Source organism: Lissotriton vulgaris, chromosome 10, assembly GCF_964263255.1.
Source record: "Lissotriton vulgaris chromosome 10, aLisVul1.2, whole genome shotgun sequence".
NCBI classification, from domain to species: Eukaryota; Metazoa; Chordata; class Amphibia; order Caudata; family Salamandridae; genus Lissotriton; species Lissotriton vulgaris.
Window position 1 is genome coordinate 1102605857 of NC_141698.1, and position 16077 is coordinate 1102621933.

The 16077-nt window shown below is 46.1% G+C and overlaps 1 protein-coding gene across 1 annotated transcript in view; it reads left to right on the top strand.

Moving 5' to 3' along the window:
• Positions 1-15367, top strand: part of DAZL (deleted in azoospermia like) — a 787422-nt gene extending 772055 nt beyond the window's left edge. The window contains exon 11 of the mRNA XM_086940080.1: positions 14379-15367. Within this exon, the coding sequence (XP_086796206.1) occupies positions 14379-14438 (60 nt within the window). The 3' untranslated portion in view covers positions 14439-15367. The remainder of the gene's footprint in view (positions 1-14378) is intronic.
• The last annotated feature ends 710 nt before the right edge of the window (positions 15368-16077 follow it).

The window sequence follows — 16077 nt, forward strand, 5'->3', positions numbered from 1 at the left end:
GGATGTGCAACAATGCTTAAAATTCTATTTGGAACGTACTAAAGGTTTTAGAAAATCTTCTCAACTATTTGTAGCCTTCGGGGGTCCTAATAAGGGCCTTCCGCTCTCCAAACAGGGTGTTTCAAGATGGATCACGAGTGCCATTCTACATTGTCACAAGGCTGCAGGAAAACCTCTGACTGGAAAGATCCGAGCACATTCCACAAGATCTGTGGCTTCTTCAACAGCCCTCTTCGCGGGGGTGCAGATTAAGGATATTTGCAGAGCTGCTACCTGGAGCAGCGTTCACACCTTTACCAAGCATTACTGCTTGGAATCTCTGCAACAGGATGTTGCAGCAATCGGACAGGCTGTCCTGAGGAACCTCTTCCACTAAGGGTGAGCTTTCCTTTCTTTCCCACCTTCCGTCTTTCACATTTTGTATCTAAAGTCATGTTGTCTATTGCTATAATTTACGATGCAAAATGTGATGATCTTGCCAACTGCTTGCTATTCTGATACAAAGCATGGGAATCTATGAAAGTTCCAATACCTGGGTAAGAAAACAAGTTACTTACCTTTAACTTTAGTTCCCCAGTATTGGTAACTTTCATAGATTCCCATGCGCCCACCCACCTCCCCGAGGAAAGCTCAGCCTACTACAGATATGGTGTCTAAGTACACAACGGCTTCGAAAATCTAAGGTTCCTTCAGGAAGGTTCTAAGTGGTGAGGCACTTCTGATTGGCTGATGCCAAAGTTTGGTCTCTTTTATACAAAGAGGGTGATATGCTACAAAAGGGAATGAGGCCTAGGCCTTTTTCCATTGTCTTTTGTACCTACAGCTATGGTATTTTTGTTTCCGAGACTCCCATTCCGACGACGGGGAATGTTACAAAGCATGGGAATCTATGAAAGTTACCAATACTGGGGAACTAAAGTTACAGGTAAGTAACTTGTTTTCTTCATTGGCTTCCAGGTAGATCTCAACAGCAACATCAGAGACCTTACCAAACGCAGAGAAAACAAACGAGGATGCTCAGCTGAACAGCCCACCCATAGGGGTAAGTAACCATCATCCACAAAACCATGAGTCCTAGTTTCCCCCTCTTCTGTGTTCCACTTTGGTAGAGGGAAGCATCTCACATTACCTAACATATTGGCTAAGTATCCCACAAGACGTCGGGTTTCTGAGTATTGTAAAGTATGGTTATTTTCTCGGGTTTATCACCCCAGCGCTGTCCATTCCACCAAAGCTGTCCTCTTACCTTCTCAAGTTACTAAGGGCGGAAGTAAACATCCTTTTGCAAAAGAAGGCGGTAGAAGCTATTCCCCACAGTTAACAAGAGACAGTCAGACAGTTGGGCTTGTTCTTGGTGCTTGGTGGTTCTGGCGCCCTTTTGTAGAAGCAGGTTCCTTGTTTCTTGAAGCGGGGGAGGGTGAGTTAAAGGCTGCTGACAGGTTTCCTCTGCAGGTGGTCCCTGGGTTGCCCTCTGCTGGGCCAGATCAGTGGCCTAGTTCAGTGTTCCTCACACAGCTTGGTGGGCAGCGCCTAAACCCTGTCACCCCCAGTGGTATAGGTTTCTGACTAGGCCCTACCGCCTAAATCTCCTGCGTAGGGTCCCCCAGGTCAGTGAAGCCCCAACTGACTAAAAACTTTCCCCCCTATCTTTATATATGCCCAGGTCAGGTGACCACCCTCTAAGGCGGGAAAAACAGGCTCCGCCCCTATTCTAGAAGGTTCCAGGAGCTTCCCTACTCTTAACTGTGGGCAGGCAAGGCAGGCTGGAATGGCTACAATGTTCAGAGGTTCCAGCCAGCTCCTGGCAACTAGAGTGCGGCTAAAAAGACCACGCCGCAGTAGCAGGGGCCAGTGGCAGCCATTTTTGAAGTAGAGAGCACCTGCACCTTCGCATTGATTAGCAATGGCAAGGTGCCCGGAGACCTAAGGCCAACAAAAAAAAGGTGGAAAAGATGAGGCAAGGCGAAAGAAATAGGGAAAGACCACCCTAGGGCTGACAGGTCTAACAAGGACCAATGGGACCAACTGATAGGTAACTGGGAACATGCTCTCCATACAAGCGACACAGTCCCTCTAATGGTGTTAGGTGTTGTCCTATCTGTCGTCTGTCTCATGCCTTATGCCTTTTCGCCAGCAGGTCCCCTCTCGGACAATAGTAACGGATGCATCCCTATTGGGATGGGAAGCCCAGATGGATCGCATCCAGAATCAAGGTTCATGGTCTCAGAGGGATGTCGTATCATATCAATCTTCTCTCGCTCCATGAAGTTCATCTAGCACTCAAGACCTTTAACCCCTCATTCATGAACAACACCCTGCTTGTTCATAAGGACAATACAACCACCTTGTACTACCTGAACAAGCTGGGGGGCACCAAGTCCAGGGGGCTGTCTCTAGAAGCCCAGACAATGTGGAAATGTCTCTTGGCCAGGAATCTGGAGATAACAGCAACTCGCCTCCCATGGAGTCCAAAATCTACAGGTAGACGCTCTTCACGGCAACCACAAATGGGTCTTGTACGATGGCGTCGTTCAAACTATCTTCCGATTCTTGGGCACACCTTCTATCGACCTATTTGCCACAGTGGAAAATAAAAAAATGCCACACCTTCGCCTTCAGGTACAACAATCAAGAGACATTGGGTAATGCCCTACGGATCGACTGGTCTGGCAAATTTCTTTACGCCTTTTCACCGATTCCCCAAATCCCAACAGTCTTAATCAAACTGTCGTACTCCAAAACCATGATAATCCTCATAGCTTCGGAGTGGCAGGTCTAATGGTGGTTTCCAGACCTGCTTCACCGGTGCAGCGGGCACATCTCAAGCTACCCTGCAGACCGGACCTGTTAACAAAGTTCGGAGACTAGATGGTTCGCCCCCATCTCTCCTCTTTGATTTTCGCTGCATAGGTCCTGAGTTAGTACAGTATGGACACTTAAACCAGCCTCAAGACTGCCTGGAGATCCTCAAGGAGGCTAAGCGTCCTTCCACTTGCTTCGCTTATTCCTTCAAATGGAAGAGATTATGCATTTGGTGTTCTTCTAAGAATGTGGACCTCCCTACTTGTCGAGGAAGGGTTTCATCATTGTTTTTGGCGAAACTAGGAACTCCGAGCGGGATTATGCCCACTCCCCACAGGACATGGTCATATAGGGGGTGTGGTCACCCCCAGAGGAAGTAGCCCATTGACTACTAACCTACACGCCCATAAATTCAGTAGTTAGTGGGCCCCCGACACCAGGAACTTACATTTGTCTACCTGAGGATAGAAGAGAGCAATCTCCGCAAGAACTGAGGACTTACCCTGAACTTGGCACAAAACTCTGCCTTGCTCTGGTACCTCGACAATTGTACCGACCAAGCTTGTCTGAAGGCTATGCGTCCTCCCAAGCCTTTGGAGGACTGTCCAGCGCTACAACAACCAAGCAGCATCTCCTTTGGGGTGGAGTAGCCATCCCCCCTGCAGCTTCAGGTACGGACAGCGCTTGCCCTGTACCTCCACTTGACAACCGCACTTGCCCTGTACCTCCACTTGACAACCATCGATTCCACTGAGGGTGCATCTTACCAGGAATATTAAGTCTTTGCTGCTCCAGGAGGTTAGATCCATCTCCCTACCAAGTTTGGAGACTCCAGGCCCTCGGAGTCGCCCAGCACCAGTACCCTGGGACCCAGAGCATTTGCTGCAACCAAGGCTTGTTGAGTGTCCAATCAAGGCACCACCGACACCAAAACCGACCTGCTGACAAGGTATGTCAGTATCACTGAGGCCATCCCTGAGAGTATCTCTACTGTCCTGTTTTCTCTCCATCTCCAGGTCACTAAATCCAAGTGAGAGTCTTTACCTACAGTGACCTGCTGGCCAAAGCACCTCTGCACCCAAGCCCACCAGCCCGCATTCACGGAAACCGACTGTGTCAACCCCCCACCCCCTGTTCGGGTTCTGCTGCACTTGTTCTCCAAGCAACCCCCTTGCAGCCTTATTGTGCAGGTTCTTTTTTGCCATTGACTTTACTGTATAGTGCTTGAGGCTGCCAACATGACCAGCACCTCTGTACCCGGACTTCCCAGGGCAGATAAGCCCAAACTGCTGGTGGTTTTTTGGAACTTGGCCCTCAAGCACCTTTTGTATCTAAAGGTATCTCAAGTTCGCTCCGAATACATCTTTGCAGTGTATGTTTCTACCCTAGGATAACATTACTGCGTTAGAGGCTCATACCTCAAAACCGTTATTCGAGTTTTTTTGACTACTGCAAAAGTTCATAACTCTCCATGTACTTATTTGATATTGATTATGTTGGTGTCTAAAATTAATAACAATCTGTGTTATTTTTCTAAAGTGGTCTTGGATTGACCTTCTTAAGTGTGGGTTTCATTTATTGACTGTGTGTAAGACAAATGCTGAACACTACCCTCTGATAAACCTAAGCCGCTTGCTAACGCTATCGACAATAGAGCACTTGAGATTATTAATATCAACCAATGAGGGTCGTCTGTACTTTTTGCATGATGTGCCCTTAAATTGGCACTACCAAAAAAAAAGCCAGCGTCCTACCCTCAAGAGGTGACAGCCGGGAAATACGAATGAGGAAAAGATCAAGTGAAATGGTTATAAAACTGGAAACCATGTGCAAAGGCCTGAATAAAGACGCTGAGATGCACTATTGGTTGCAGGGCACCCAAACTGGCTTATTTAAAAAAAAGAAGGAAAAAAAGGAACTATTAAAAGTCTGAAAGATGGATACCTTTTTACTCTACTATATACCTGCTAAAGTTCACATCACTAGTAACACTTAAGGCGAATACTCCTTGTTTCTTCTAGCTCTGTTTTTTAATAGGTCTTTTTGACCACTACACCTATTAGACCTGGGTAGCATGACAATAACTACAGGCATCACACACCTCTACACCCATGTGGCAGTATAACATAAACATTAGATATGGATGAATATAAGATCAAGAACAGCAATATCTCTCTACAGTCACTAGAGAAAAATAGCTGCCCTGCAGGATGACTGTTGAATAGACATCATTATACGAGCAACCACTTTTATTTTCCAATTAAAAAACCAGGACCTCATACGACCACAAGCTAAAATATGACTCCAGAAGACTGCAGTTAATGACACCGATAAACCATTCCTGCTTTTCGCGTTTTCTTCTGTATTGTATCTCATTCAGAATAACCTTTGAGAACAAGTGAAAAATGCACACTACCTATTTACCAGTACTCTTTACTGTGGCTATTTATTTATTTTGTAATGTTACTCACAGCTTACCATGACTTAACTAGTATAACATTCGAGAACAAGTGCAAAGGTGCATCTTTTTATACTTGTGGTTACCACCTATCTCCTTGCTATTGTTAATACTGCCATGGGTTTGTATCCTTGAAACCTAGATAGACCATTGTATGGAGAAATGCGTTTCGATTTGAATTTGATTGGATAATACTTGTAATGAATGGTATTTCCTTTGCACTTTTCTATGCTGAGGACGCACCTTATGTCAACACAAAGCATCATTACCAATAATACATTTCATTATGTTCTCAGTTCACACAGTTCCAGTATAGCCACTAAGTCTGCCACCTCATCCCACATATGTCACCGCCTGTAGTTTCATAATAAGCCTTTCACTTTAACCATTGTCACGTACATTAGACCGCAAGGCAAGTTTTCTCCCAGAGTCCGGACCGCAGAGACCTGTTACCTTCTCAGCTAAGCACCCGCCCACGCTTAGCTATCCCTCGCTGCTGGCCATTTTAATACCAATGTCCTCTGCCCCTACAGACAGACCGGTTCAGCTTCTTGAACCTTTATGGATAATTATTTTGATGCCATTTAATCTCGACTGCTTTAGACATTAGGTAGGATTCATCAGTATACTATCTCTCACCAGTCCTTTAGCTCGTATGCTTTGTCGCCAGTTAGCATCCCGTAGCTTACTTTTGGAAAAATACTCCCCGAGTGCACTGCCCCTCAATTCTTAGCTTTTCACAATCACAGACACATGCTCCTCACCACAGACACAGGCTCCTCACCACCTAATAATAACTGTTAACAAAGACTTCCATCTATTGTATACAGAATTATTGGATGGCACGGTTTGCAGTGCAACACACATGTATTGACATAAAATTTAATATCATATAATAATGGCAAGTTTGTACTCTTTTTCATTTTCTGTCTGTTTTTCTCCTTTGTCAACCCCTTATGATTAGGATTTATACTTTTTATTGTAAATATGCTTTATTTGTTAGAATGAATTTATTGTATTTACATTGCCACACTAATTATATACAGCTTCGAAAAAGCCCCAGGGCTATGCGCTGCACAAAGCGTGAAACATGTTGGCTAGTCCACTAACCTTTAAGACAATCTCAATAAATGTCAACCTTTCACATTATAAATGCATCATTGACTAGAGAGTGATTATAATTCTTAGTTTACTTAGAACTTTATAACCTACACACATCTACTTGTTTCTGAGGTTTTCTGAGCAAGATTTTTCATTTACATGACCACAAGCATTTCCACTGACATTCAGTTTTACTGATAAAACTATATGGCCTATAAACTTGTGGAATTCGGGTGTCAGCAAATATTAGCATTTGCACATCACCATTTTTATTTCAGAGTAAGCCTTCTGTTGCTGGGCTAACACACCAGTACCAAGTGCCTTGATACCCCATAGGTGATAAGCATGCTATAAAAAAAACACTGCTAGCATAACAACTCGACAGTTTGGGATGCAATTTATTAGTACATAGGGCTCATCGCAAAATAAAAGACTGATCGCAAAAAGTTGCTGCACAATATATAGCCAATTTATGTTGACCAGTCTTTTAGTGCATCTGTACAGGGTCATTTAATATCAGATATTATAGTCCAGTTATCTGTAGAAGGTAGAACAAACACCAGTTTATCTGGGGAGCATGTATTCTTTCTGAGACACTCAGAATTTTATAAATAATTCACTTCCCCGGTCATATTTCCCTATCAGTCTCTAACTGGGTTTGCATTGGTCTGATTAAGAATCATTATAAACTATACTCTTTTTTTTTTTTGTTTGTTCATAAGCAGCCGTCACTGTGATATTAAAATAATCCTCAATGATATCTAGAGTTCTGCAAATAAATTAAATGACGAAAAGGTGTTATTTCTTTCCATTTATCTGTGTTAATGTCATCCGTTGCCCAGAGTCTAACATAGTTTCCTCACACTGAGCGGCCTCCAAACGAGGTACCACCACCGGGATGAGCGATGAGACCCAGTCAGATGGGACCACCTGGGTAGTGATAGTCTCAGAAGTCCACCAGCCAGTGAACTCTCCACTCAGTTATGGTCTTCGGACCCCCAAGCATTAAAAGAAGAGCCTGATGCAGCCCCTGTGCAGTTGATTCCCAAATTAAAGTATCATTCAGACCTCTCCTCCAGTGCAAAGGGCAGTGAGCATAAAGCGCCTAAAGATTGCGCCCACAATGTTAACTTTGAGGACTTTGCCCCAAAATACAGTCTATGATAGAGGACGCATTTGGTACATGTGTGGAGAAATTGTCATCTATTGAACATAGTTCAAATGACTTAATTATGCGCTGCACATTTGAGGGGAGGGGGCAGCGGATTCAGATATAGCCCAGAAGTTTCGCCAAATATCTGCATAATCTCAAGCAGCCTCGGCCCGGCTTGCTAAGATTCGTGAGGAAGAACAGGATATCATCGGCATATAAGGCGATTCTATCCGATAGGCCCCTCTCCCATTCAAAACCACGAAGCTGTGCGTCTATGCGCACCCAAGCCGCCAACGGCTCCATGGCCAAGGCAAACCGGTACGGCGATAGGGGGCAGCCCTGCCTTGTGCCGCGTCCAATAGAGAATCTGGAGGACACACCCCCCCGCCACCCTAACCGAGGCTGTCAAGTCTGTGTACAAGAGTCGTAAATATGACAGGAAGCGAGGCCCTAGGTTCAGCCGAGGCAGAAGCGCAAACAGGTAAACCCAGCTCAGGGAATCGAAGGCCCTGTCCACGTCCGCAAGGAGAAGTGCCGCTTGCCCCCCGATATCTCGAGCTGCTGCCACCGCAACATGGGCCATACGAATGTTGTGCCTAGTCGCCCTATGGGGCATGAACCCGGCCTGATCTGGGTGGACGAGTCCCGCAATGTGGGGCAAGAGGTGATTGGCCTGCGCATTAGCTAAAACTTTGCCTCCACATTGAGGAGAGATATGGGTCTGTAGGACACATGCTGCTCCGGAGGCCTGCCTGGTTTGTGGATGTCTCTAATCTGCTGGGAGGCTTCCGCGTTCCCTGGCTTCTTCTAATGCCGCCCTATAATGGGCACCTAACTTTAGGTGGTATTACTTATAAAACTCACTTGGAAACCTATTGGGTCCTGGAGCCTTCCCGGTGTTAAGTTTCCCCCAAAGCCCCTCCCAATTCCTCCTCCATCAGTGGGAGCTCGAGGCGCTCGGGCACCTCGTCTGTCACCGCACGCAGTGGCAAATCCGCTATGAATTTGTCTACCATGTCTGCCGGAAGGCATTCGTTCGGGGCATACTGAACAGCATAGTACGCCGCACTGCTGTCAGCCAACTCCCTCGGGTCTGTAATCGTGTCCCCAGCAGCGTCCAAGAGTCCGGTAGGGTCTGCGCCTGGAATGCATTTTGGCAGAGCCGATGTAACATCGTCCCCGACTTGTCTCCCCACTGGTAAATCCTGCTGCGCGTCGCCAGCCATACCAGACGCGCCTTTTCCAGCAACAGGGACGCATAAGATTGCTGTGCCAAGAGGAGTTGCCCCACCATCTGACAGTCACCATCTACACTACAGCGGCGCTTCAGTGTCTCAATATCCGCTGCGGCCCGGACCAAGTCTGCCCTACGCTTCCACAGCGCAATGTCTACTACCCGCAACGTGGGCTTCAGGGCCTCCCACACCGTCCCCGCATCTAAGACAGAGCCAACATTCTCCACCCAGAAATATGCAATGGCCTCCCCCATATGTTTCTAATAGTCCTCGTTCTGAAGATGCCATGTAGAGAGGCGCCATCGGAGTGGCTGTCGCCTTCTATCTAAAGTAAAGTCTATTGTGGCAGGGGAATGATCCGAGAGCCCCCGTGCCAGTATCGCCGCTGACTCCACCCTGCCAATCACTGCTCGTGGGACAAAGATATAATCTATTCTGGAGAAAGATTTGTGGACTGCAGACAGGTACGTGTATTCCTGCCCCCGCTCATCTAGATAACGCCATGTGTCCACCCAGTCAAGGCTGCGAACCATGTCCCCCAGTTTGGTGGACAGTCCGGCTGGCCGCCCACCCCCAGGCCTACATCGGTCTGCCAGTCCATCCATGACATCATTCCAGTCCCCTCCCACCACCGCTGGCGTCTCCGGAATATCCGCCCAGACGGCAAAGACCTTCTCCACCAATGACCACTGCAGGGGAGATGGGGCATATACACTGCCTAAGACCAGGGTCTCCTCCTGCCATACCTCTAATAAAGATATACCTGCCCTGCTGATCCACCCATTAGGTGGAGTGAACATAGGAGAGTCTGCGGTGCATCAATATGGCCACTCCCTAGGAGCCCTGGACAAACCCCGCATGGTAAACCTGTTGGTAGCCAAAACGCTGTAAGCCAAGTGTCTTATTACCTAGCAGGTGAGTTTCCTGCAATAGCGGGATATCTGCACGCTCCCTTTTCGCCTGCCGTAACACAGCCCCCCTCTTCACTTTGTCCAACAATCCCCTCACATTCCAGCTAATGACTCGAAGGGATGCCCTGGGACCTAACGCCCTATTTCCTGCATCTGCCATCCTGAAGCTAGGAAAGGATAGGCCACGGAGGTGCATGCCATTGAACCATGTAAACCCTTTGACTATCGTGCGACTCAACCCAAACAAACACTAAAGACCAACCCCACCCCCCTCCCCTCCCCATACCTCAAAAACACTGAAGTACCTGTCGCGGTAGAGACAGTCTCCAGCCCTAAACGTAGGACCAGAGGCTGTCCACACCAATGGATATCCCTCAACCTGCCCATGCACCCAACACCCCTAAAACAGACCCCTAAGCACTAGGAAAAAAGGGAGGGAATCACGCCCTCAGATATCTTCCCCCCACCCCAATGCCCCACGAGAACGCATTCAGCATGTACCAAGAGTTCCATCAACCACTGCCCTCTCCCAGAGTGTCTCTACAGTGGCGTCCCAGACATATTGAGCACTTGTAGCATCACATTGACATTAAAGTTTCCACCGCTCTTGTGCCTGTAGTTCAAGGATCTACTATCGGTGGATCAGTAACATCCCCGCCCCCCCACCCCCCTGCAGCCCCTCCTGAGTTGGAGCGCCTCCGGGATCTGGAACACCAATTCCCCCTGCTCTGGGACCCTTTGGCTGTTTGTGACCGTGCCCCACTCTGCGAAGAATCGGAGTCCATGCCCGGCGGGGTATTCACCCTCACTGTCTCATCTGTCCACTGGAATGCTTCCTCCGGAGTATCAGAATAGTGGCTGTGAGACTGGAACACCACCCGTAGGCGGGCCGGATAAAGTAAAGCAAAGTAAAGCATAGGGGAGCTTGAGGTCCCGAAGGCGCGCCTTCGCTGCCATGAACGACTGCCTCTGCTGTTGCACTAGTCTCGTATAATCCAGAAAAATAAGAATCCGTTGAGTTTCATACATGAGGGGTTCCTTCGCCCGAGCCTGCCGCAAGATGGCGTCGGTGTCATGATAGTTCAACAATTTGGCAATTGCAGGCCGAGGCCGGGCCCCCACTGGTGGCTTCTGGACGAGGGCCCTTTGTGCCCGTTCTATCACAAAGCAGCGCGATCGGGAGTCATGGGGAGCCAACTCTCCAACCACTGGGCCAAGAAGGTCTCCATGCTGCCCTTCTCGCAGCCCTCCGGGAGCCCAACAAAGCGCAGGTTGCTCCGCCGGGCCTGCCCTTTCGCATCCTCTGCTAGGAGTGCTAGGTTCTTCAGAATACTCTGCATGCTAGCGACCTTGCGCTTCAGGGTCGCCACATCGTCTTCCACTCCCGAGATTCTGGTTTCTGCCTCCGTGATGCGGGCCACAGCGTTGCGCAAGTCCTGACACAGTAGGGTAACGTCCGCTCCCACAGCCCCTATCTACGTATCCAACATATCCCTGGATTGGGTTATGGCTGCCATCAGCGCCGCGTTGTCCGGCCCCGGGTTTAGATTGCCCCCGGCCCCTCCACCGGGCTCCGTGAACTTGTCAATGGGGCCATGTTTCGCAGATCCACTACCACTCCCGCATCTCGTCATCGTGGGCCGCGATCAGGGACACCCACCTGCAGTCCAGCCGTGTCATCCACCAGCACCCGTCCTCCGCCTCTCTTGGGTCGTGGACGTGCGTTCTAGTCCGTCCCCTACTGCACGCCGGGCCCCTCAATGTGGCTAATTGTTCAATTCCAGTGCTCGCCCCCCTCCGTCGAGATCATCAGCGGAGAGAGCGACAGCCGCACCCCCAGTCTTCCTGCAGGATCCCAGCGTCACCAAGTAATTCACTCCGGTCCCTCAGCCAGGCCCCGAGCTCACGTACACAAACCAGTCACCGGTCAGGTAGGTAAGTCGACACGATCCTTGCCACTCCTCCACCCTTCCGGGGTGCAAACAAGAGGGCAGCCACCCCTCCGTCAGGCCTCTTGTCGCGTGCACCGGTCAAGAGTCTTTTGGCCACCAGCCCCTCACTCCTCTGCATGTGCCGCCATCAATGTCTGGGCTTCAAAGCGCCCGGGTGCCGCTATGCCGCCAGGCCACAGTCCACTGCCACTGTGCTCCCGGCAGTGTTAGACCCCCCTTTCTGGCTGTGCAGATCTCTGGCCCACACGGATCGCCGCCTCCGAGGGCCGACCTGCCCCCGACCAGCTCAGCTGCAATTATTACCTCCTTGGGCGATGCCCAACTTTTGCCCCGGGCTCCACCGCCTACCTTCAGACCCTGCAAGACTGAGACCCCCCGTGTGACGTGTTGAGAGGAACCGAGTTTACAATGGGGTGTAATCATTAATTACACCATGGGTCTTGGGAGTGGGGTGGTAGCAAAATGGCACACCGCCTTCACTGCTAGGCACCCGCTCGGTACCTGCATAATCACTCTTATTACCAGACCCCGATAGTGACGGTCGGGTCATAAGAGGGATCTATAGTGTTGAGTGATCCACCCTGTCAAATGCTGCTTTCAAATTCTACAGCAACGTATTCTGCTGCTCCTTTCTCTGTAAGCTAGTTGTGCATGATACATTTGTCCCTGGAGGCATACCCTTTCATAAAGCGTGCTTGCTCCTCTGCAATCAACTTTAAAGAGTTATCGAATTTTTCCACGCTTCAGTTTTTGGGAATGTATAGCCACCTCTCAACTGTAGATAGCCAGGTGCTTGTGGGGGCCTTTTTTTTAAAAAATACAAATGAATACTTCCCTTCACAAGCACGGGAAACTGGCCTTTCACCAGGACCTTGTCTGTGATTAATTGTGGCAACTACTAATGGACTAATGTGCCATGTGCAACATGAAAAGGTCAGTGGCTCTCAATAGATTTTCTGCTTCAGTTAGTTACTTGTCACTGCCATTTTAAAGTTGATGTCTAACCCAGTCCTCAACAATCTTCTAAGGGTAACCATACTACAAACTTTATTGAAAAAATAAAAAATAAAAATTGCTATTTTGCTTTTTCCCTGACGTTCAACTAAAAGTGCCTCCAGAGAGGGGGCAGTCATTTACTTTTTTGAAGGCCAGCCTGTAGTGATAGTTAAAGGGGGCAGTGGTCGTTCTTTGTTTGTAAGAAGGCTCAAAATGTCATCCTTTAAATCTGCGTAATCCATTAATATATCAGTTACATCCTCGGAAGAATGTGACTGTCTGGGATTAATTACGACAGTGTTTGTGTATAAAAGAATTTGAAGTCTAATTTAGGCCCCACTGGCAAGCGAGCTGGAAAATCGAATGAGGGTACAAATATGATAATCCCACTATTCACAATTGGCTGCCCACTCCCCATTGTTTTACATAAAATTCCTTCTGCCTGATAGTGTCGTGGGACTCCCTCGTCACATGGATGTATCTGTCGGAAGAACTGATCCTGGACAAGCTTGGAGCTCCAGATCAAATTGTGGACCGTGTAAGAGACAAGACCACGACAAGTACAAAGATACTATTACAGTCTAGGCACTAAGAAGTCCTTCAATCAAATTATCTTATGGTTCGATTATGAAGGTTGAAACGTGTTGGCATTTTCTCCTTGAGGACAAGAGTAACAACATAAAATCACTACATTAAATAACGTAGTGTCTGGGCTTTAAGTAATGGTTGCAGCCATAGAGTTTTACATTTGTACTCTGACCGCTCTAGGACCTTGAAAATACACAGTACCAAGGACTTGAATGTAACAGGTCCCGATACTCAAAGAACAGTAGGACGGACAAGCTTCTTGGATTTGCTTACGCATTAGTTGTATTAGTTCTAACTCTGCATTAACTGTTCAGTGGACTAGTTATTTGTTTATGTATCAACCTTGTTTCTAAACACTATTATTTGTCTGTGGATTATGTACATGTTGTAATGTTTGTTTACACTGTTCTTTGTAAATATCAAAAATGAAATTGAGGTGTATGTTTTAATTCAAAAAACAGATAAAACCCTATATTTGAGAAAGAAAACTAAGTGACGAGTCTCAAAGTTAATAAAAGTAACTTCTGAGCGAGAACAAATCACGTTTAATCCTTGGTTGGAGAGGGACTTCTTTGTAATACTGTCTGTTCATTTAGGAGCACGAGGCCAGTTCCTTTCAGTTCTATGGAGATTTTGTCTCCGTATGCGGCTGGAACGCGTGTTGTTGATTATTCGTGAATCACATGATCTGTTTTTTTTTATTGATCTTTCCCAGGGATTGTTGGTAGTAGTAGTTTGTAATGGTTTTATGTGCTGCTCTCTGAAGTAAAAAAATAATAAGGTGTAGCACACTATTCCGATCTTGTGATAGAAGTTAGATTGCCTAGCTGTGATATGTCTCATGCGGTCTAGTCCGGGACCGACATCCTATACAAGAAGGCAAGGCAGCACTTGCTAATAAAATGTACATGAGTTTTCAGACGTGTGGCTTTTCCTTTCCTCGTCCATCAGATGTAAAGTTGGAGAAAACGTGTTAAGTTATAGCATACTCAATTTAAATCAGCCAGTCTTTATTTTTACCATCTTACACCATATGCAAATTTGTTAAGCCATAAATTAAGTGCCTCATGTTGTCAAAGCTTATGGCATTGTAGATAATATTTCCAATTCTTTACCTGAGAAATAATTTAAACGTCATCGGTTCATGCATCCATATGTAAATGTATAATTTTGTTTTTGCAGGACAAGAGAGTGCACCAGTTTCGGAGAAGCAAGGCGGTATTCAAAACTGTGCCAAACTGACTGTGAATAAACCTGAGAAAAGGATCTTCAGTGTTCATAAACTGAGCTCGGATAATTATGAGACTTTTCAGATTTCCGTTTTGTACACTTTCTTGAGGTGTAAATTATTTCCCTGATCAAACGTGTGGTTTTAGTCAGTTGAAATACCCACCCTATGTTTATAGACGTTTGTATGGAATAGCCATTGTTTAACACTGTTTATATCACTCTTGTTTTGAGTGACTTTGTTGAGATGTTAAGTATTTATATTTGTTAATACAGTAGATGGGTTTCTTCTCTCATTCAGCTGATTTTATTTCAATCAGCAACACCTATTTATCTCACCTACACAGTTGCAATGTTTTCATTAGGTCTTAGAACGCTAGGTTTTTTTGTGGCAGTCTCCCAGCAAACCACAATGTTATTTTTTTACTGGTGATTTTGTGGTATGATATAGATTTGCCAGTGCACAACAGTTTACAAACTGTACCCTGGTCTGTTAGACCTAAATATATCAAGTCAAATGGAAAATTTGAAGTCGGTCATAGATCAATGCCCAGTATTTAATTGATGGCACTCTGCAAGCAATGCAATCAGGAGAAGTTGTACTTATTAGCTTTTGTGATTTTCTTATGTCAGGAATCAGAAAATCACTTTTATCAACTTAAGTTCAGCATAGTAATTACGAGGCCCTTCGCACTGAACGCACCGTGATTAAAAGATCCTGATGTACTGAATGTATGGAGTTTATACAAGTGGGCTAATTTTTTACCGTTTAAATTTGTAATGGCTGTATATGTACCTGGCATTCAAGTACTGTAAACTACTTTTATTTTCTTATTATATTTGGTAAATCAGAGACAAATCTTTATTAATGTGTTTTTATAGCAATTATGTAGATTTTAGTTGCAAGTGTTCCATAGAGAAAAATAAACATTTTTACAATTTTATTGGACTGTTGTTACTCTGTTCGCCATCAAACGCTGATTAAGATAGTTTTTGAATGGACAGAAGGGGACTGGTTAAAATGGGGCGTGGGTGAGCTACTGATCTGTTTATACTAAGGGCATATTTTTATCAACAACAGATTTATGTTTCACAAATTGGATTTGATTACTATTACTGGTGATTAGTTGTCACATTACTGGTGATATGTTATCACTTATAACGGAGGACATTGTATATTCTTGGCATCTTATTCCACATGAGGTCCCTTTAATGACGGTCTGGATTGGTTTCATGTCTGTGTAAATGCACAGCATGTAGTGGGTATGGTATGTGACAAGAGAACCTATTTTCCCAGCCCTGCATGGAATTGGTTCCTGCGGGTGACATAAGCTCCTTGAGAACTCTTGTATTCATATCATTGTTGTTTTTAAGTCTTTTAATGTTCATGAATACTCAGTTGCAAGTAAAAAATCTTTTTGATTACTCATTGGATTATATTATGGGGGAGAAGGGGCTAAAAAAGTATGGCCACTAGTTGTAGTTCAGGTTATGTTTGGTCCTGAGGAATTAATTGCCATAGATTTTTGAAGAATGCAAGAAACATGTTGACCTTTATTGAGACTATGACGAACATTGTTATCTCATATATTCCCTGAAGTTTTTAATCCTTGAGAGGTACTCCTGAAAAATAGTTTTTAAAAAGGATTTTGCA